Below are 21,964 nucleotides of genomic sequence, written 5' to 3' on the forward strand. Positions count from 1 at the left end.
GAAAAAAAAGGAATTTTGTAGTAACCATCTATGTAACAGATGATAAGAGCATAAATTAAGGCGAGGCAGTAGAAACAAAAAGGGGAAGAGAGATGAAAGAGCTGTTTAGGAGGAAAACACAACAAGTGTACAATGAATACCTTAAGAGAGTGACAGGGTGTGCTAGTAAAAATTATGCCAGAAAAAAAAAAAGGTATACATTGGGGCTGCACCAGGCAAACTGGGACATTACCAAGAGATGTGAAATCAATGATACAGGATTTCAAAGGAGGAAAGGAGAGAGAATTGTTTACCAGGTTTTGAGCCACAGATCTACTATAAACTAGCTGCAACAACATTAAACAAGTTCATCTCTATGTAGTTCAATTTCTTCATTTTGAATGGGGACAACAGGGTTGCATTAGTAAATACATTGTATAATCAAATAAGTACATCTTGTGAAATACTTAGCATAGTGACTGACACATGGTCTGAGATACATATGTGTTTGCTCTTAATAAAGGAAACACTTTATGGAGAAGAGGGAACTGAGTTGGGCCTTGCAAAATGTATAGAATAGCAACATGTAGAAAATATAAAAAGGAGAGGCACTGCAATGATCATATATCAGATGTATTTGGGAAATGGAAATGGTCTAGTTTGACTGAATTGTACAGAATGGAAAGTAATGGGATATATACCAGGAGATCTATTTGAAAGGCAGTGCGTGAGAAACATAAAATGCAAGAAATTTAGACTTAACTCAGCAAGCCATGGAACATCATCAAATAATTTTCAGCAGGAGCAGCCTGAGAATAGATTAAATTTTAAGAGGGACAAGTAGATGTGTATGAAGTTCACACAGCAGTTTGGTATAGGTAATATTACAACTGAGCTCTGTCTCAAGTAACCAATAGCCATGATCTTTTCACCGTACCATACTGATTCTTTATGAACCCTGTGGCATTCTGCCATGCTATACTGAGATGTAATCAAATAAAAATTTTGTTTGAAGAAGTACGATGTGTGAGTAATGGCAAAAAATTATCTCTGAGCCAGCTATGTTACCTTATATAAACTGTAGAATCTCAATATTCTTAGCTTTAAAAGGGATGGTGTTTGCTCACAGAGTTAGTGAACACAAAAATTTCAGTTTTCTAAAATTGTCTGTTAAATTTCTGGTATGATTTCCTGCTGCATGTACTTCTATACGTTGTCCCCTTAAAATAAAGCTCCATTAACTGAAGTTATTTGAACTTACATTCATTCTTTACAACCTGTAAAAGTTTAATTGGTCTTTAGTGACTCAAATTATTTTATGGGAATTAAATGAAAAATTTTTGCTTGGCACATACTCAGTGCTTAATACATGGTAGCTATTTTATTATAACATTAGGATCAGAAATGACCCATCTATAGGGAAGCTGTATAGTGTAGTGGATGAGAACAAGGAATCTGGATCCTGACTACTGGATACAAAGCCCAGCTTTCACATTTACCAATCACATCACCCAGAATAAGTTACTTAGTATATTTAATTGGAGGAAATAGTATTCGTATTTCATAGAGTTGCTTTGAAGATTTAATGAGATAATATTTGTTAAGATGCTTAAAATTTAATATTTTCAAACATTTTTATAATGCAATAAAATAAGGTAAATTTAATTTTAAAATAAATAATAAATCTAATAACTTAATAAAATGCTGAAAAACTGAGTGCTGGCTAAGTATATGATACACAAAATGAAATAAGTAAATAGACAAACAGAAACGTCATTTAATCATATTTTCCTTGGGATATCTCAGCCAATAACAACTATCAGTAACTGAGAATTATTGGCCTGGGATGACTGTAACTGTTTATTCTCCTAAACTTGTCTGTTTTTTAATATCTTTCAAGCTCAGATACTTTTCCTTCTTCCAGAATATTGCATCTCATTATTCCAGTCTTTAACCCAATTTTGGTTTTTGTTATTACATGCAAGAGTAGGAATGTAATAGGCTAGGCACTCAGTGCATGTCTGTGGGATATAATAATTAAAATATTTAACAAGATATACAGAACTTGGCAAATTTAATAATTTTTTATATTGATTAGTTTCTAAATCACACAAGAAAAGATATTAAAAAACCTGATCAATGCACTTCATGCTAACAATCTGAAACTCTTATAGTGAAGAATGAATTTTTTTTCCCAAAGTAAATTTGTGCATTAATTAATTATTCAAGTTTAAAATCCAAATGCATGGGACTTCCCTGGTGGTGCAGTGGTTAAGAATCCACCTGCCAATGCAGGGAACACAGGTTCAATGCCTGGTCCAGGAAGATTCCACATGCTGCAGAGCACCTAAGCCTGTGCACCACATCTACTGAGCCTGCGCGCTAGAGCCCATGTGCCACAACTACTAAGCCTGTGGGCCCTAAAGCCCGCATGCCACAACTACTGAGCCCACATGCTGTAACTACTGAAGCCCATGCACCTAGAGCCCATGCTCCACAACAACAGAAGCCACCACAATGAGAAGCCTATGCACCGCAACGAACAGTAGCCCCTGCTTGCCACAACTAGAGAAAGCCCGTGCACAGCAACAAAGACCCAACACAGCCAAAAATTAAAAATAAATAAATAAATAATAAATTTAAAAAAATAAAAAATCGAACTGCATTTATTCTTATTAGTAATTCATACTAAAGTATGTATTATATTAAAATTATGTCATAAAATATACACAAATAATTATAATGATGGCTAGGAATGAATAGTAAGTGACATCCAATAAAACAGGTATCTAGAGTGCAGAAATAGTAACATCAACAATAATAGCACTGAAAACATTTTTTAGTACTTTTTATGTGCCAACTGTTCTAATCAACAGATTGTAACATGAACTCTTTTATAATCCTCACAACAATGCTACGTAGTGTTACTATTTTTATTTTACATGTGAGGAAACTGAGGCATAGGAAGGTAAACAGTCCAAAGTTGCAGTGATGATTCACACCACAACAGCCAAAACATGGAAACAACCTAAATGTCCATCAACAGATGAATGGATAAAGAAGATGTGGTACATATATACAGTGGAATACTACTCAGCCATAAAAAAGAAGGAAATAATGTCATTTGCAGCAACATGGATGGACCTAGAGATGATCATACTAAGTGAAGTAAGTCAGAAAGAGAAAGATAAATACCATATGATATCATTTACATGTGGAATCTAAAATATGACATAAATGAACTTACCTATGAAATAGAAACAGACTCACAGGCATAGAGAACAGATCTGTGGTTGCCAAGATGGAGGCAGGGTGGGGGAGGGATGTACTGGGAGTTTGGGATTAGCAGTTGCAAGGATGGAGAAATGGATACATTTGGATACATAGGATGGATAAACAACAAGGTCCTATGGTGTAGCACAGGGAACTATATTCAATATCCTGTGATCAACCAAAATGGAAAAGAATATGAAAAAGAATATATATATGTATAACTGAATCACTTTGCTGTACAGCAGAAATTAACAAAACATTGTAAATCAACTATACTTTAATTAAAAATAAACACACACAAAGTTGCAGTGATTGCAATAAATGAAGTCAGGATTTAAATTCAGGTAATTTAATCTCTAAGACCCCAAAAGGAAAAACACAGTTTACAGTATGCAAATGGTATTTCTTACTTTTACTGTGTTTCAAAAAAAGCACTTGAGATGAATAATTGTGTTTACAATACTCATATTTAATTTTAAATAACTATAGTATGTGAAATATTCAAGAATGTCTTCCCAGATGTCACTTTTCTTTATGCAAAATGAATATAAATCTGTTAATGAAAAAGACTTGTTGACTAGCTTAATAATTCCAATACATTTCCCACCTACACAAAGGGCAAAACAACAGCTACAGAGACTTGAGATAAACACGTTTCTCTGCAATTATGACTTAAAATTTATGTCACAAATATTACATATTTCACTCTTTCTCAATGGTTTATTAAAAAGATAGAATAAAATAGATATAGCTAGGTAAAAGAAAGCTAAATTTTTACACATGACTGGGTCTTGAGTAGACCTGATAAGATTTTGAAGAACAGATAAACACTGCCAAACTTCCATGAGAAGCATAATGTTGGATGCAAAAGGGCAATAAGCAAAATACTTTATTAGTTATATCATCAAGAATTCAGGTGTCCTAATTCTCTGCTCATGCTGCTACCACTCTATTGTTTTTGCTGCTATCGCATTACTTTTTCCTATTCTTCTCTATATGTCCTGGCTTCTGCAAACTTCTGGCTTCTATAGTCTCACTAGCTATATTGCTTCAAAATACCACTGTATGTTTCTCATGCTTTCTAACTGTGCACATTACACTCTGCAGTTCTCCTGTATGCCAATTTCTACTGACCCTTACTGTACAGGTCTATCATGAATATATCCACAGAGAAAAGATCTGATTGGGGCAGCTGCATGATTTTATGGTGTTGCTGATGAGAAGAATTTGTTTTCTTCATAGCTTGTCAACTAGATCACTGATGGCAAGTGATGGCAAAACAGTGATGTTTGTTCTTGGTGGATATAGTCTGCACAGTAGGATTCTACTAGAATGGCCACACTAAGTCATGTCCTGATTGCAAGGAAAAGGGGAGCTGGAGGTGGTAGAGCTTGAAGAGAAAGTGCTGGTCCCACTAGGTTAGAAGTCAGAGATCAAATTTTGGGACTGCAAGAGTGACTGCAAATTGAACGGAGAAATCCTGTGGCACCACAAGGGGAGGAGCCACATCATCAGCTCACATACTGCCCTCAAACTTGAATCTTGAATTAAGAGTCTTGGCTGACTCTTATATTATTCATGCATGGGACAAGACATTAAGGAACTTGCTGAAAAGTTACGAGGGTAATGAGCAGGAATTTCAACTGCTACCTGGTACTGGCAAGAGAAAACTGAGAATTCATATTCTACCAAGTTAAAGGGGCTCTGTAAACACCTTATGCATTTCATTAACAAACAAACAAAAGGAGGCTACATGCTCTTTGGTGGGGCTAATGGCGGACTCCAGGAGGGCTCTTGCCGAGGACTACTTCCCAGAACTTCTGCTGCCAGTGTCCTTGTCCCTGTGGTGAGCCACAGCCACCCCCCACCTCTGCAGGAGATCCTGCAACACTAGCAGCCATGTGGCTGACAGGGCCCTGGTGCTCTGGCCTTGTGTCAGGCCTGAGCCTCTGAGGTGGGAGAGCCAAGTTCAGGACACTGGACCACCAGAGACCTCCTAGCCCCACATAATATCAATAGGCGAGAGCTCTCCCAGAAATCTCTGTCTCAACACTAAGACCCAGGTCCACCCAACGGCCAGCAAGCTCTAGTGCTGGATACCCCATGCCAATCACCTAGCAAGACAGGAACACAACCCCACCTATTAGCTGCCTAAAATCATACTAAGTTCACAAACACCCCAAAACACACCACTGGACGTGGCCCTGCCCACCAGAAAGACAAGATCCAGCCCCACCCACCAGAACACAAGCACCAGTCCCCTCCACCAGGAAGCCTACACAAGCCACTGAACCAACCTCACCCACTGGGGACAGACACCAAAACAACGGAACAAGGAACCTGCAGCCTGTGAAAAGGAGACCCCAAACACAGTAAGTTAAGCAAAATTAAAAGACAGAGAAATATGCAGCAGATGAAGGAGAAAGGTAAAAACCCACCTGATCAAACAAATGAAGAGGAAATAGGCAGTCTACCTGAAAAAGAATTCAGAATAACAATAGTAAAGATGATCCAAAATCCTGGAAATAGAATGGAGAAAATACAAGAAACGTTTAACAAGGAAATAGAAGAGCTAAAGAGCAAACAGACAATGATGAACAACACAATAAATGAAATTAAAAATTCTCTAGAAGGAATCAATAGCAGAATAAATGAGGCAGAAGAACAGATAAGTGACCTGGAAGATAAAATAGTGGAAATAACTACCACAGAGCAGAATAAAGAAAAAAGAATTAAAAGAATTGAGGACAGTCTCAGACACATCTGGAACAACATTAAATACACCAACATACAAATTATACAGGTCCCAGAAGAAGAAGAGAAAAAGAAAGGGTCAGAGAAAATATTTGAAGAGATGATAGTTGAAAACTTCCCTAACATGGGAAAGGAAATAGTCAATCAAGTCCAGGAAGCACAGAGAGTCCCATATAGGATAAACCCAAGGAGAAACATGTCAAGACACATATTAATTAAACTTTCAAAAATTAAATACAAAGAAAAAATACTAAAAGCATCAAGGGAAAGGCAACAAAAAACATACAAGGCAATCACCACAAAGTTAACAGCTGGACTTTCAGCAGCAATTCTGCAAGCCAGAAGGGAGTGGCAGGACATATTTAAACTGATGAAAGGGTAAAACCTACAACCAAGATTACTCTATCCAGCAAGGATCTCATTCAGATTCGACGGAGAAACTAAAACTTTTACACACAAGCAAAACTTTTACAGACAAGCAAAAGTTAAGAGAATTCAGCACCACCAAACCAGCTTTACAACAAATACTAAAGGAACTTCTCTAGGCAGGAAACACAAGGGAAGGAAAAGACCTACAAAACCAAACTGAAAGCAATTAAGAAAATGGTAATAGGAACATACATATTGATAATTACCTTAAATGTGAATGGATTAAATGCTCCAAGCAAAAGACACAGACTGGCTGAATGGATACAAATACAAGACTGGTATATATGCTGTCTACAAGAGACCCAATTCAGATCTAGGGACATGTACAGACTGAAAGTGAGGGGATGGAAAAAGATATTCCATGCAAATGGAAAGCTGGAACAGTAATTCTCATATCAGACAAAATAGACTTTAAAATAAAGGCTATTATAAGAGACAAAGAAGGACACTACATAATGATCAAGGGGTCAATCCAAGAAGATATAACAATTGTAAATATTTATGCATCCAACATAGGAGCACCTCAATACATAAGGCAAATGCTAACAACCATAAAAGGGGAAATCAACAGTAACACAAAAATAGTACGGGACTTTAACACCCACATTCACCAATGGACAGATCATTCAAATTGAAAATAAATGAGGAAACACAAGCTTTAAATGACACATTAAACAAGATGCACTTAATTGATATTTATAGGACATGCCATCCAAAAGCAACAGAATACACTTTCTTCTCAAATGCACATGGAACATTCTCCAGGCTAAATCATACCTTGGGTCACAAATCAGGCCCTGGTAAATTTAAGAAAATTGAAATCTAATAAAGTATCTTTTCCAACCGCAACCTTTGAGACAAGATATCAATTGCAGGAAAAAAACTAAAAAAATATAAACACATGGAGGCTAAACAATATGCTACCAAATAACCAAGAGATCACTGAAGAAATCATAGAGGAAATCAAAAATTACCTAGAAACAAATGACAGTGAAAACATGATGACCCAAAACCTATAGGATGCAGCAAAACCAGTTCTAAGAGGGAAGTTTATTACAATCCTGTCTCAAGAAACAAGAAAAATCTCAGATGAACAACCTAACCGTACACCTAAAGCAGTTAGAGAAAGATGGACAAAAAACCCACAAAGTTAGCAGAAGGAAAGAAATCATAAAGATCAGATCAGAAATAAATAAAATGAAGGAAACAATCCAATGATCAATAAAACTAAAATCTAGTTCTTTGAGAAGATAAAAAAATTGATAAACCATCAGCTAGACTCATCAAGAAAAAAAGGGAGAAGACTGAAATCAACAGAATTAGAAATGAAAAAGAAGTAACAACTGACACTGCAGAAATACAAAGGATCATGAGAGATTATTACAAGCAACTATATGTCAGTAAAATGGACAACCTGGAAGAAATGGACAAATTGTTAGAAAAGCACAACCTTCCGAGACTGAACCAGGAAGAAAGAGAAAATATAAACAGACCAATCACAAGCACTGAAATTGAGACTGTGATTAAAAATCTTCCAACAAACAAAAGCCCAGGACCAGGTGGCTTCACAGGCAAATTCTATCAAACATTTAGAGAAGAGCTAGCACCTATCCTTCTCAAACTATTCCAAAATATAGCAGAGGGAGTAAAATACCCAAACTGATTCTACGAGGCCACCATCACCCTGATACCAAAACCAGACAAGGATGTCACAAAGAAAGAAAACTAAGGCCAATATCACTGATGAACATAGATGCAAAAATCCTCAACAAAATACTAGCAAACAGAATCCAACAGCACATTAAAAGGATCATACACCATGATCAAGTGGAGTTTATTCCAGGAATGCAAACATTCTTCAATATACGCAAATCAATCAATGTGATACACCATATTAACAAATTGAAGGAGAAAAACCATATGATCATCTCAACAGATGCGGAAAAAGCTTTTGACAAAATTCAACACCCATTTATGATAAAAACCCTGCAGAAAGTAGGCATAGAGGGAACTTTCCTCAATATAATAAAGGCCATATATGACAAACCCACAGCCAACATCATCCTCAATGGTGAAAAACTGAAACCATTTCCACTAAGATCAGGAAAAGACAAGGTTGCTCACTCTCACCACTCTTATTCAACATAGTTTTGGAAGTTTTAGCCACAGCAATCAGAGAAGAAAAGGAAATAAAAGGAATCCAAATCGGAAAAGAAGAAGTAAAGCTGTCACTGTTTGCAGATGACATGATACTACGCATAGAGAATCCTAAAGATGCTACCAGAGAACTACTAGAGCTAATCAATGAATTTGGTAAAGTAGCAGGATAAAAAAGTAATGCACAGAAATCTCTTGCATTCCTATACACTAATTATGAACAATCTGAAAGAGACATTAAGGAAACACTCCCATTTACCAATGCAAAAAAAAGAATAAAATACCTAGGAATAAACCTACCTAAGGAGACAAAAGACCTGTATGCAGAAAACTATAAGACACTGATAAAAGAAATTACAGATGATACAAACAGATGGAGATCATACCATGATCTCGGACTGGAAGAATCAACATTGTGAAAATGACTATACTACCTAAAGCAATCTACAGATTCAGTGCAATCCCTATCAAACTATCAATGGCATTTTTCACAGAACTAGAACAAAAAGTTTCACAATTTTTATGGAAACACAAAAGACCCCAAATAACCAAAGCAATTGTGAGAAAGAAAAACGGAGCTGGAAGAATCAGGCTCCCGGACTTCAGACTACTACAAAGCTACAGTAATCAAGACAGTATGGTACTGGTACAAAAACAGAAATATAGATCTATGGAAAAGGACAGAAAGCCCAGAGATAAATCCACACACATATGGTCACCTTATCTTTTAAAAGGAGGCAAAAATATACAATGGAGAAAAGACAGCCTCTTCAATAAGTGGTGCTGGGAAAACTGGACAGCTACATGTAAAAGAATGAAATTAGAACACTCCCTAACACCTTATACAAAAATAAACTCAAACTGGATTAAAGACCTAAATGTAAGGCCAGGCACTATAAAACTCTTAGAGGAAAAAATAGGCAGAACACTCTAGGACATAAATCACAGTAAGAATCTTTTAGACCCGCCTCCTAGAGAAATGGAAATAAAAACAAAAATAAACAAATGGGACCTAATGAAACTTAAAAGCTTTTGCACAGTCAAGGAAACCATAAACAAGACGAAAAGACAGCCCTCAGAATGGGAGAAAGTATTTGTAAACGAAACAACAGACAAAGGGTTAATATCCAAAATATACAAGCAGCTCATGCAGCTGAATATCAAAAAAACAAACAACCCAATCCATAAATGGGCAGAAGATATAAATAGACATTTCTCAAAAGAAGATATAAAGATTGCCAACAAACACATGAAAGGATGCTCAACATCACTAATCATTACAGAATGCAAATCAAAACTACAGTGAGGTATCACCTCACACTGGTCTGAATGGCCATCATCAAAAGATCTATAAACAGTAAATGCTGGAAAGGGTGTCGAGAAGAGGGAATCCTCTTGCACTGTTGGAGGGAATGTAAATTGATACAGCCACTATGGAGAACAATACGGAGGTTCCTTAAAAAACTAAAAATAGAACTACCATATGACCCAGCAATCCCACTACTGGGCATATACCCTGAGAAAACCATAATTCAAAAAGAGACATGTTCCACAATGTTCACTGAAGCACTATTTACAATAGCCAGGACATGGAAGCAACCTAAGTGTCCATCAACAGATGAATGGATAAAGATGTGGCACATATATACAATGGAATATTACTCAGCCATAAAAAGAAATGAAATTGAACTATTTGTAGTGAGGTAGATGGACCTAGAGTCTGTCATACAGAGTAAAGTAAGTCAGAAAGAGAAAAACAAATACTATATGCCAACACATATATATGGAATCTAAAAAAAAATAATGGTTCTGATGAACCTAGCGGCAGGACAGGAATAAAGATGCAGACGTAGAGAATGGACTTCAGGACACGGGGCGGGGAAGGGTAAGCTGGGACGAAGTTGGAGAGTAGCACTGATATATATACACTACCAAATGTAAAACAGATAGCTAATGGGAAGCAGCTGCATAGCACAGGGAGATCAGCTCGGTGCTCTGTGACCACCTAGAGGGGTGGGATAGGGAGGGTGGGAGGGAGATGCAAGAGGGAGGGGATATGGGGATATATGTATACATATAGCTGACTCACTTTGTTATACAGCAGAAACTAACATAACAGGTAAGGCAATTATACTCCAATAAAGATGTTAAAAAAATAAAAAAAAAATGAAGGGTGATAATTTAAAAAAAAAGGGCTTCCCTTGTGGCACAGTGGTTAAGAATCCGCCTGCCAGTGTAGGGGACACGTTTTTTTTGTTTGTTTGTTTTTGTTTTTTAACATCTTTATTGGAGTATAATTGCTTTACAAGGGTGTGTTAGTTTCTGCTTTATAACAAAGTGAATCAGTTATACATATACATATGTTCCCATATCTCTTCCCTCTTGCGTCTACCTCCCTCCCACCCTCCCTAACCCACCTCTCTAGGTGGTCACAAACCACCTAGCTGATCTCCCTGTGCTATGAGGCTACTTCCCACTAGCTATCTATTTTACGTTTGGTAGTGTATATATGTCCATGCCACTCTCTCACTTTTGGGGACACGGGTTTGATCCCTGGCCAAGGAAGATCCCACATGCAGTGGGGCAACTAAGCCCGTGCGCCACAACTACTGAGCCTGCACTCTACTGTCCATGAGCCACAACTACTGAGCCCATGTGCCACAACTATTGAAGCCCCTGTGCCTAGAGCCCATGATCCATAACACGAGAAGCCACGACAGTGAGAAGCCTGCACACCACAATGAAGAATAGCTCCTGCTTCCCACCAACTAGAGAAAGCCCGTGCACAGCAATGAAGACCCAACACAGCCAAAAATGAAAACAAATAAATTAATTAATTAAAGAAAAGAACCCTAAAAAATAAAACAAAAACAACACAAGACAGGCCTTGTCCTAATATTAAAGACCACCAAAGATAAGGTATATGCCCTAGGACTAAAGACAGTACTAAAAGATGGATGTCCTATCAAAGTGTACATCAAAGCCTCCAAAAACACAAGACAGTTAGCTAATTATTTTGCTGCCTCCTACAATAAAAAATAAATGGTCAGAGAAACATGATAGAATCTAGAGTCTCTACAACAAGTTTTCCATAAAGATTGGCTAGTAATAATTTACTAAATATACAAAGAAGAGAAAAAAAGTGATCCATATTGAGGGGGAAAAAAAGCCAATTGAAGTGCAAATGACTTGCACCTGACTCAGATGTTGGAATTAGCAAACCAGAATTTAAGCATAATTATTATAATTAAGACTTAAAGGAAAAGATAGTCATAATAGGTGACAATTTCAGCAGAGAAATAAAAATTCTAAAACTTAAAGCATAATATCTGATGTGAGAAATCCACCTAGTGGGCTTAAAAGCAGATTCTTAAGAGCAAGTGAAAGGGTAAACAAACGTGAAGACAAATTAATCGAAATCATCCAATCTAAATAAGAAAAAAAAAGTGAAAATTTAAAAATTATGGAGCATTATTGATCTGTGAGTCAACATCAAGTAGTCTAATAAACATGTATTTAGAGTCCCAAGAGAGGAAAGAGAGAAAGGTATAGATATAATCTTTAAGGAAATAATGCCAGAATTTTTTTCCAAAATTTGATTTAAAATACACTGTCTGTGAACTCTAACCAATAAAGCAAGGAAAGTAAATAAATAACATAAATACAGGAAAGAAAGAAATAAAAGGCCATAAAATCACACATGGGAGACATCCTAGAGAATTTTAGTTTACAACCTGTACAAACAGTAATCTATAAAGTGGGGATTTGTATGAGAGGAGACAAACAAATCAATGAAAGAGAAGACTAAAATTAGATTCAACCACATATATGGTCAATTTCTTTTCAACAAAGAACCCAAATAACTCAATGGATAAAAGAAAGTCTCCACAACAAATAGTCCTGGAGTAAGAGGATGTGTGCATAGAGATAATGAATTTTGACCCCTACCAAATGCCATTCACAAAAATTTGTTCCAATATTACAGACCCAAAGAGAAAATTAAAGTTCAAAAACTTCCAAAAGAAATCCTAAGATAATTTATTTGAAAGTTTGTGATAGTCAAATATTTCTTAGAGAAAATACAACGAAAGTAACCATAAAATTTTTAAATGATAAGTTAATCTTCAAAATTTAATATTTCTTTTCATGAAAAGTCATCAGGAAGAAAATAAAAAGGTATGCTACAAGCTGAGGGAACATATTTAAAATACATATATTTGACATTGATTTATATCTAGAATCTATAAAGAATTTCAACAAATCAATTAGGCAAACAATTATTTAATAAAAAATAAGAGTTTGAACAGTTAGTTAAAGCAAATGTATCAGTGTCCAATAAATACATGTAATACTGTTCAACATCATTAGTTATTAGGGAAGTATTACCAACAAAAGATAGCTCTTAACCCACATTAGACTAGGTAAAATTAATGTTAACATTTCATTGTAATCTTATCTGCCAGCCATCCCAAATATCCCTCCCCTGGGAAAACAGTTGGCTACCCACGTGTATTTCTAGAGTCATTTTAGGCATATGGGAACATATAAAACATAGAGTTGTTTTCTTTTTTAACATATAAATATTAGTATACACTATACCCTGTTACATAACTTGATTTATTTGGAGATCCGTCCATATTAGTACATAAACAGATCACTCATGTTTGTAACTGAAAATAATGTTCCATGTAGAAGCTTCAGTTTAACACTATAAAAGTCATTGAATTATATGGTTCAAATCTTCAATACCAAGTAATTATTTTTATATTTCTCTGCTCAAGCATCATCTGATATGTATATGAACAATATGATAGCAAATTTAAGTTAAACCAAAGGTAACAGATAAAGTTACTACCGTTACTGTATTATCTAAATCAGCTGACACCCAAATATCATCTAATATCTTAAAAAATAATTCCAATATTCCATAGTTACTAAGTTTAAAACATGTATTAAATAAATATTTTTCTAATTACATTTAGCAAACTCACAAGAAAAGTGTATAATTGACTATGAACTGCAGACACTTTAGATGAGTGAACAAAAACATTGTCATAAAAATTAAGCAACAGTGTACAGTTTTAAGCAGAATGTTTTGTAACTTTCAAAAAAAGGAAGAGATAGATGCTATTGTTTCTTCATTGAAGTAACTCAAAACTAAGCAGAAAATTTCGTTATAAACTCTTTAGTTCGTTATATGACCTACTTTATCTCTCATTTACAATCTTTCAAAACCATGTTGTTAGTTTTTTTCTTCCTCTTATCCTCATCTGATTGAAGTGAACTTTTCTTCACTTTTAGAAAATCGTACTTCCTTTAGGCCAGATTCCCCTCAATGAAAAGTGATTTTATGGATGTCAGCAGAAGTGAAATAACTCTAAGAAATCAAACCTCCATCCAGGTATGTACAGGGCTCTTTGGTCAACACTGCCACATCTATGGCTCATATATTGTTTCTGTGAATGGAGACCCAAGTATGATGCCTGAAATTAAACAGTGCCAAAGTGGCCTAAAGGGGCTAACATATTTTAGAGTCACAAAGTGGGTATTTTTCTAGGCTGAAGGCCACTGTTTTCAGTTTTTATTTGTTATTTCTTAATCTAATATGTATTAATCTCTAAAAAGTAGGGCAAAAGCATGATAATATATATTTTTTTCTTTTAAAAAGGTTAAGTCTTCTCCTCACTCCAGTTCTTTATATCACTTGCTCCTCTCTCCAGAAGCAGCCACTGCTACAAATCTCTTGGCTCTACTTCCTGAGTGGTTCTGTTATTAGTAAACAAATGGTAGTATGCTGTCTAGAATAATTAATGCAATTAAGTACACAGCTGTAAAAATTTTAGAAATGTACTCACAGCTAATGTATAATTTAAAATTCCAAGAATCAAACCTTAATTTCAGAAGGTATGCTCTTCCTTCTGTGCCACTGAACTGTAGTAACTATACGCGTACAGTACTTGCAAAAGTCTAAAGCACAACACAAGTGAGAGGCTCTAATGCATTGCTTTCAAGTTAGAATGAAGCCACATGGAGCTTCTGAGCTTAAAAGAAATGTCTAACCACTGGCTTTCCTCTACTCCCCATTTACTTCTTAGGATAGAACTCAAGCCCTGGCTCATGGACTTCTCGGAGGGCCACAGGAAAAGGCGAAAGTTACTTAGGCACCATTATTCTGTATCCAGACTAATACCAGACCCAACACATGGCATGATGTGGAGCAGAGCTGCTATAAAAATGTATTTCTCCTTTAACCCCTCCATGTAAATCATCAGAAAGCTTCCCTCCACTGATTTAAACAAATTTGTCTTTGACCTCTAGAGTCAGAACTGGCCTCAACAACTCTTTCAGATGGTTGTAGTATTGACTGTTTGATGTATGTCAGCTACCATAAAACGCAATACTATTTCATGACAGATCTTCAAATAATGCCACATACATCCAAAGTCATGGTAACAGTCTTTATTCCAAGTAAATCAGTAGCATGAAATACTGCAGATTAATGAAATAGTGCACTTTGTTGTATCAAGCTTTGGCATCTAATGCAGCTGTGATTTGTGGTACTGTTCAACCAGTTGCAACACCTGTCAGCATGCTTCCTCTAGAACTTCAAAAGGCTTCCGATAAATACCAAAAGCTTGAAAGCGTTCTAATGCGCATAAGTAAGAACTTTTCAGGGTCTGTGATTTTTGGTATTTAACAACCAGATCAATATGATAGTTCATAAAACAATCAGTTGCTTAATGATCTATCTGCAAACATTCAAGTCTGACAATTTGAAATACCACAGAAGACCCAAGAAATTATATTTGTTCACTTTTGTGGAAGAAAAAACTTATTGGACACTCTTTAAATAAAACCTAAACTCTAAAACTAGAGAAAGGTTTCCAATCAAAAGATATTTAGATAATTTCTTTAAGCATTAAATGTTTTTCAAGGAGTTTTCAAGCAGTTTCCACCGATTGATATATATATGTATATATAAATAAAAATGTATAAACATTATATATCTTATATAATTAAATACTGTTCATTATATAACAAGAAATTATATTATACATATAAATTATTATAACTAGTATATATTAAATATATAAACAAAATATTCACAAATATATACATATATAAATTTATATCTCTAAATTGAAATGAATTTCAACATCTTTATGTTTAATAAACTGTAATACAGGAAGATATTGTATTGAGTACAGTATTAAAACATTTTGGTACTTAACAGTTCAAAAATTATTTTATTTAATTGAGACCAACTGGCCTCATTGCTTCTTATAAACGTTGCAATATATATTCAGTAAAAAGGAATAAAAATGAACACATGTTTCTCCTTAAAGAAGGCAAACAAAGGTTTTTCTTACACAATAAATCAGCTGCTAGTGGATTTCTAGGACATTGCTTTAGGCTATTTAAGTATAAAACTTAAGAAAAAAAATTACCTTTGTGTGGATCCAAAACTGGTAGAGGAGATTGAACTGAAGATGAACAGCATAGACTGAAGGTGGTATGAAGAGGGCCAGTGGAGAGTAGAATATCTGAAAGATTAAAACATTATAAATTTGCACATAGGACTTCTCAACATAACATATACTATCACTAATGATTCAATATTTTGAGTCTATCCTTCAGCAAATATGCCTTATTTTTAGCAAATATATCTTATTCTGTACATTTTATTGCCGTGTTTGACCTTGCAACATTAATTTTTCCACATGATGATAAAGTTATAGACATGTTGGAGCTAAGTCCACTGGACTTCTATTTCACATTTAATATTGTCTTCTTAACAAAGCATACAATGTACGTTATTTCCTTAATCTTGAAAAGGTTGGGTGTATTTCCTGGAAGTAAAGAGGTTTTTTAATATATACAAAAATACACACTTTCTTTAAGTAAAAGAAATGTAGGAGCATGTGCCTTTATACCTTGACAGCTCCTAAACACTGTATTATTATGGCATTCTGAGTAACGAAATGCAATTATAGTAAAAGACAGTCACTTCATATGAGAAGGGGAAAGAATACATTTTCCCTCTTAAATTTTACTTATATTATTTTGTGGTTGACAATATCTCCTGATTTTTTTTCAAAGTTAGTAAAGAAGGAGCTATGATACTGTGCCATTGTGGAAACAAGTTTTGAAGGTCCCTATTTCCTAACAGACGGAAATGCCTCTGCCTTGGGAAAACAACTTATTCGTAAACCACTGGTTAGAATCAACGAGTAAGCACAATCTGCTGTGTTCTCCCAATGACTTTGATCCCCAAGAGTGGTTTCATGTTGTAAGAAAACTTTTTATTAAATGAAAAACTAAACAACAAAATAGGAAGAAAAAGAATCAGACTTCAACTTTACATTTTGGGGTTTATAAAGTTAATATTTCCAAAAGATGAGATATTTTAAAAACATGCTTTCAGAATACTACAATTTTATTTCTGAATTATTTTAAAGCTTTTGTTCCCAATTAGGACAAATATCATTTCAACAACGTTTAGTAATGAGGATATATTTGAAATCAGACATTTCCATAAATTCTTATAGTTTTTGTTTCGAACTTTAAGTCATGAAAAATCTCAGCTGTCATCACAACAGGATCAGTTGCATTATTTATAAATTCATTATTAAACAATGGATTAGATTAGTGAACAACAAAAGAACACTGGGCTCTTACTCAAGACATTCCCTTTTAAGCCTTCATTCTACTACAGAATGGCTCTGCAATATTTACAAATTTCTTAAACTTCTCTAGGCTCCAGTTTCCTCAAATGACTGGTGAAGGAGAAGACCATCTGAAATCTAGCCATCTTTTTAGTTCCAAAAAATCTCTAATATTGTGATTTGATTTGAGAATATATTAATATAGTTCTCTTACAATAAGTGAAAAAAATATTTGAAACACATGTATGACCAATGATTTAAGTATTTTAAGTTAAGGAATATTTTGGAAACTTTGAGATGTAAATAAAAATATAGACCAAACTTATCTTGATGCTTAATAAATAGTTCTCTCTAGAAAAAGAGTTCATACAAGATGACTATTTATAGTTCATTATAATTCCTCAAAGTGTGAAGAAATAGTCCTTTGAGATAACAACAGCTATTATGGAAAAGGGTGTTCTATCATCAGATAAACTGTGAAGAGTTGAGTAAGGCAAGTGAACTTTCCTTACCATAGAAATTCTCAGAGACTTTATCATGCTAGTACAAACCACAAGCCTGTTAGCCCATAGAACACTTTCTTAAGGAATTTCCCATAAGATTTCCTAAAAACGTATTTGATGAACCATGTTGTTGAATTGGAAGAATCAGTATTCTAATATGACCATATTACCCAAGGCAATATACAGATTCAATGCAATCTTTATCAAATTATGAATGGTATTTTTCACAGAACTGGAACAAAAAGTTTTTAAATTTGCATGGAAGCACAAAAGACCCCAAATAGCCAAAACAAGCTTGATAAAGAAGAACGGAGCTGGAGGAACCATGCTGCCTGACTTCAGACTATACTACAAAACAACAGTAATCAAAACGGTATGGTACTGGCACAAAACCAAACACATAGATCAATGGAACAGGTTAGAAAGTCCAGAAATAAACCCACACACTTACAGTCAATTAATCTATGACAAAGAAGGCAAGAATATATAATGGAGAAAAGACAGTCTCTTCAATAACTGGTACTGGGAAAACTGGACAGCTACATGTAAAAGAATCAAATTAGAACATTTTCTAACACCATATACAAAAATAATCTTCAAATGGATTAATGACCCAAATGTAAGACTTGATACTATAAAATTCCTAGAGAAAAACATAGGCAGAACACTCTTTGACATAAATTGCAGCAATATTTTTTTGAATACATCTCCTAGAGTAATGGAAACAAAAGCAAAAATAAACAATGGGACCTAATTAAACTTAAAAGCTTTTGCAGAGCAAAGGAAACCATAAACAAAAAGATAACATATGGAATGGAAGAAAATCTTTGCAAATGATGCTACTGCCAAGGGCTTAATTTCAAAAATATACAAACAGCTCAATGTCGAAAAAAAATCAAATCAAAAAATGGGAAGAAACAGACATTTCTCCAAAGAAGACATCCAGATGGCCAACAGGCACCTGAAAAGATGCTCAACATTTCTAATTATTAGAGAAATGCAAATCAAAACTACAATGAGGTACGGCCTCACACCGCTTAGAATGACCATCATAAAAAACTCTAAAAATAATCAGTGCTGGAGAGGGTGTGGAGAAAAGGGAACCCTCCTACTCTGTTGGTGGGAATGTAAAGTGGTGCAGCCACTGTGGAGAACAGTATGGAGGTTCCTTAAAAAGTAAAAATAGTTACCATATGATCCGGCAATCCCACTCCTGGGCATACAGCTGAAGAGAACTTTAATTTGAAAGATCCATACACCTCAATGTTCACAGCAGCACTATTTACAATAGCCAAGACATGGAAGCAACCTAAATGTCCATCGACAGATGAATGGATAAAGAAGATGTGGTATCTTGATACAATGCAATATTACTCAGCCATTAAAAAAGAATGAAATAATGCCATTGGCAGCAACATGGATGGACCTAGAGATTATCATACTAAGTAAAGTAAATCAGACAGAGAAAGATAAATATATGATATCACTTATATGTGGAACAAAAAATGTGATACAAATGAATTTATTTACAAAACAGAAATCGACTTCATAGGCATGGAAAAAACATAATTACCAAAGGGAAAGGGGGGAGGGGGTTTGGATAAATTGAGATATTGGGATTAACAGATACACACTACTATATATAAATTAGATAAACAACAAGGATCTACTTTAGCACAGGGAACTATATTCGATATCTTGTAATAACCTATAATGGGGAAGAATGTGGAAAAGTATTATATATGTGGATATATATATATATATATATACTCATATGTATATATACACATATGTATATTTAACTGAATCACTTTGCTATACACCTGAAACATTATAAATCAACTATACTTCAATTTTTAAAAATTGATGAAACAATGTCTCAAATCTTACAAATCAGTAAATATAATGATGAACTTACAATTAGAAAAATGAACTCAACATAAATTACAAAAAATAACATTTCTAATAAGAAATAAAGATATATGTCAGGGAGTAAGTCACATGAATCATATTAAAATTAATTTCTTGTGATTAATATAATACTATAAAAAGAGTCTAATGATACAATTAAGGTTCCAATTTCTAAAATTGAAATCAGCTTAGTAAATGTCAACTAGTTCTGAGAATTCTTTTCTTCTTCTCTACTTCCAAATCCTACACAGTTTTAAAAATTGGTTTAAATGCCACTTGCATCATAAAGCTTCAGATGGTACTAATTTGTCAGAAGAAATTTCTCCTTCCTCAAACTTAAACTCTTAGTACCTGGGCCAGAGGATATTATACTGTTTCCCGAATATATCCATTTCTACCGTGCATTCAAACCCATGTTATTCTGACTCCAAGGCTCTTTTGCCTTAAATTACACTATCTACCTTAGGTTATTTTATTATCTTTTGATAGAGGTCATATATAATAGGGTCATGAAGGAGAGAAACAACACAAATCTGTATGTGTGAGGAGAGAATAAAGATAGGTCTAGAGGTGACCTTAGGCTAATGGGAAGGAGATGAGTGGGTTTTATTCTGTTCATCAAGTAAATGGGGCAGGCAGGGGTGGTATGAGGAAGCATCATGAAGGAAAAAGCAACATGGCCTTGAGGGGGAACCGTGAGTATTCTGGCACTGCAGAAGCCATTAGAGAAAGGGCAAGAGATTGGGGGGAACCATGGAATTCATGGATAGATCTTAAGGAGTCTGTGAACCCCCTGGATAGGACTATAATAAAGTGTGAACTTGTATGTATGGGGGAAATGTGTGATTTTCTAAAGAAACAATGTATAGCTTTCATCAGGAAGGCTCTGGGGAATCTGTGGCTCACCACAGCCAAACAAAAACAAAAGATAATTTAGACATTGGTCAAACCAGAGAGGGAGCACTTTAATGCCATTCTAAGGAGATTGGATTTATCCTAGGCCAGGAGGGAGTAGTTAACGTGTGATTTTTAAGCTTGTAAGAAATATAAAAGTGGTATGAAATCCTATTTGTATAGCCCAGTAAAAAATCATGCACATTCACCACAGCAGCAGCCATGGGAATGGAGAGGCAGAATATATACAAGAGACCAATGAATTTGGTAACTATTTAAACATAGGAAATGAGAGAAACAGAGGAGAATTAGAAGACACCCAGATACCTGGCTTGTGTGAAGGGTGATGTTGTTCACCAAGATGATGAACAGGAGGAAGAGTAGATTTATTAAGTTCATCTTAGGGTATACTGTGTTGAAGCCCTTGAGGAATATTCCAAGAAAGCTGTTGAGGAAGCAAATATGTCCCGAAAATATCAACTGAACTAAAAAACGACACTGGATTTGCAGCTATGGATCAGTGGAGCAGTAGGCCTGGAATGCAAACCTCAGTAAGTTGAAGAATCATTCAAAGGAGGTGATGAAACAGAGGTAGGTTTGATTTACTTCTCTCTTTCTCCAAGAACAAGGAAGGAGAGAGCTGGAGGTATTTCTTGAATAGAACATATGGATGAGGGAGGAGATATTGTGTGTGTGTGTGTGTGTGTGTGTGTGTGTGTGTGTGTGTGTTTTAATGTGAGAGACATGAATATATTTATGGTATATTCAGAAGGAGCCAGTTGAGAGGAAGAGGGACAAATGCCAGGAGTCATTGACAGGACAAAGTCCAACAGAGGAACACAGTAGGACCAATGTCACCAATCTAAGGATTAGACCTACTGAAGAGAGGTGAACATTTTCTGCAAAACTAGAGGTAAAGGATATGCAGTAGGTCCTTGTTGGTTATCTATGAACCTAAATGGGAAAAGAACTTGAAAAAGAATAGATACATGTATATGTATAACTGAATCACTTTGCTGTATGCCTGAAACAAACACAACATTGTTAATCAACTATACTCCAATATAATATAAAATGTTTTTAATTAAATTAAATGAAAAATATTTTTTTTAAGTATATGTACCTGTGAATTCACAAATCTTAATGAAAATATCTGAACAGAAATATAGAGAGGGAAAACCAGAAAAACTAATTTCTCTGTGAAGTTTTAAATTCATTTATTGGCTGACAAACAGGGGCAGCAGTGGAAAGATCTTGAGGAGACTGAGGAATTTTAGAAAGCCTTCTCCCAGGTAGGGGAGAGGCTCATGTTTATGGCTTGGTTAGCAGCACTGACAGCTCATTTGGGTTTCAAAGCCATTCGTGGAGGGGCACCAAACTCCCAGCTGGTGATGGAGG

The 21,964-nt window shown here is 35.1% G+C and overlaps 1 protein-coding gene across 1 annotated transcript in view; it reads right to left on the minus strand.

The window, feature by feature from the left end:
* Nucleotides 1-21,964, minus strand: part of AGMO (alkylglycerol monooxygenase) — a 328,631-nt gene that overhangs the window by 190,119 nt on the left and 116,548 nt on the right. Inside the window, exon 5 of the mRNA XM_030857150.2 lies at nt 16,041-16,136. Within this exon, the coding sequence (XP_030713010.1) occupies nt 16,041-16,136 (96 nt within the window). The remainder of the gene's footprint in view (nt 1-16,040; nt 16,137-21,964) is intronic.

Source organism: Globicephala melas, chromosome 9 (genome assembly GCF_963455315.2).
Source record: "Globicephala melas chromosome 9, mGloMel1.2, whole genome shotgun sequence".
In the NCBI taxonomy this organism is placed as follows: Eukaryota; Metazoa; Chordata; class Mammalia; order Artiodactyla; family Delphinidae; genus Globicephala; species Globicephala melas.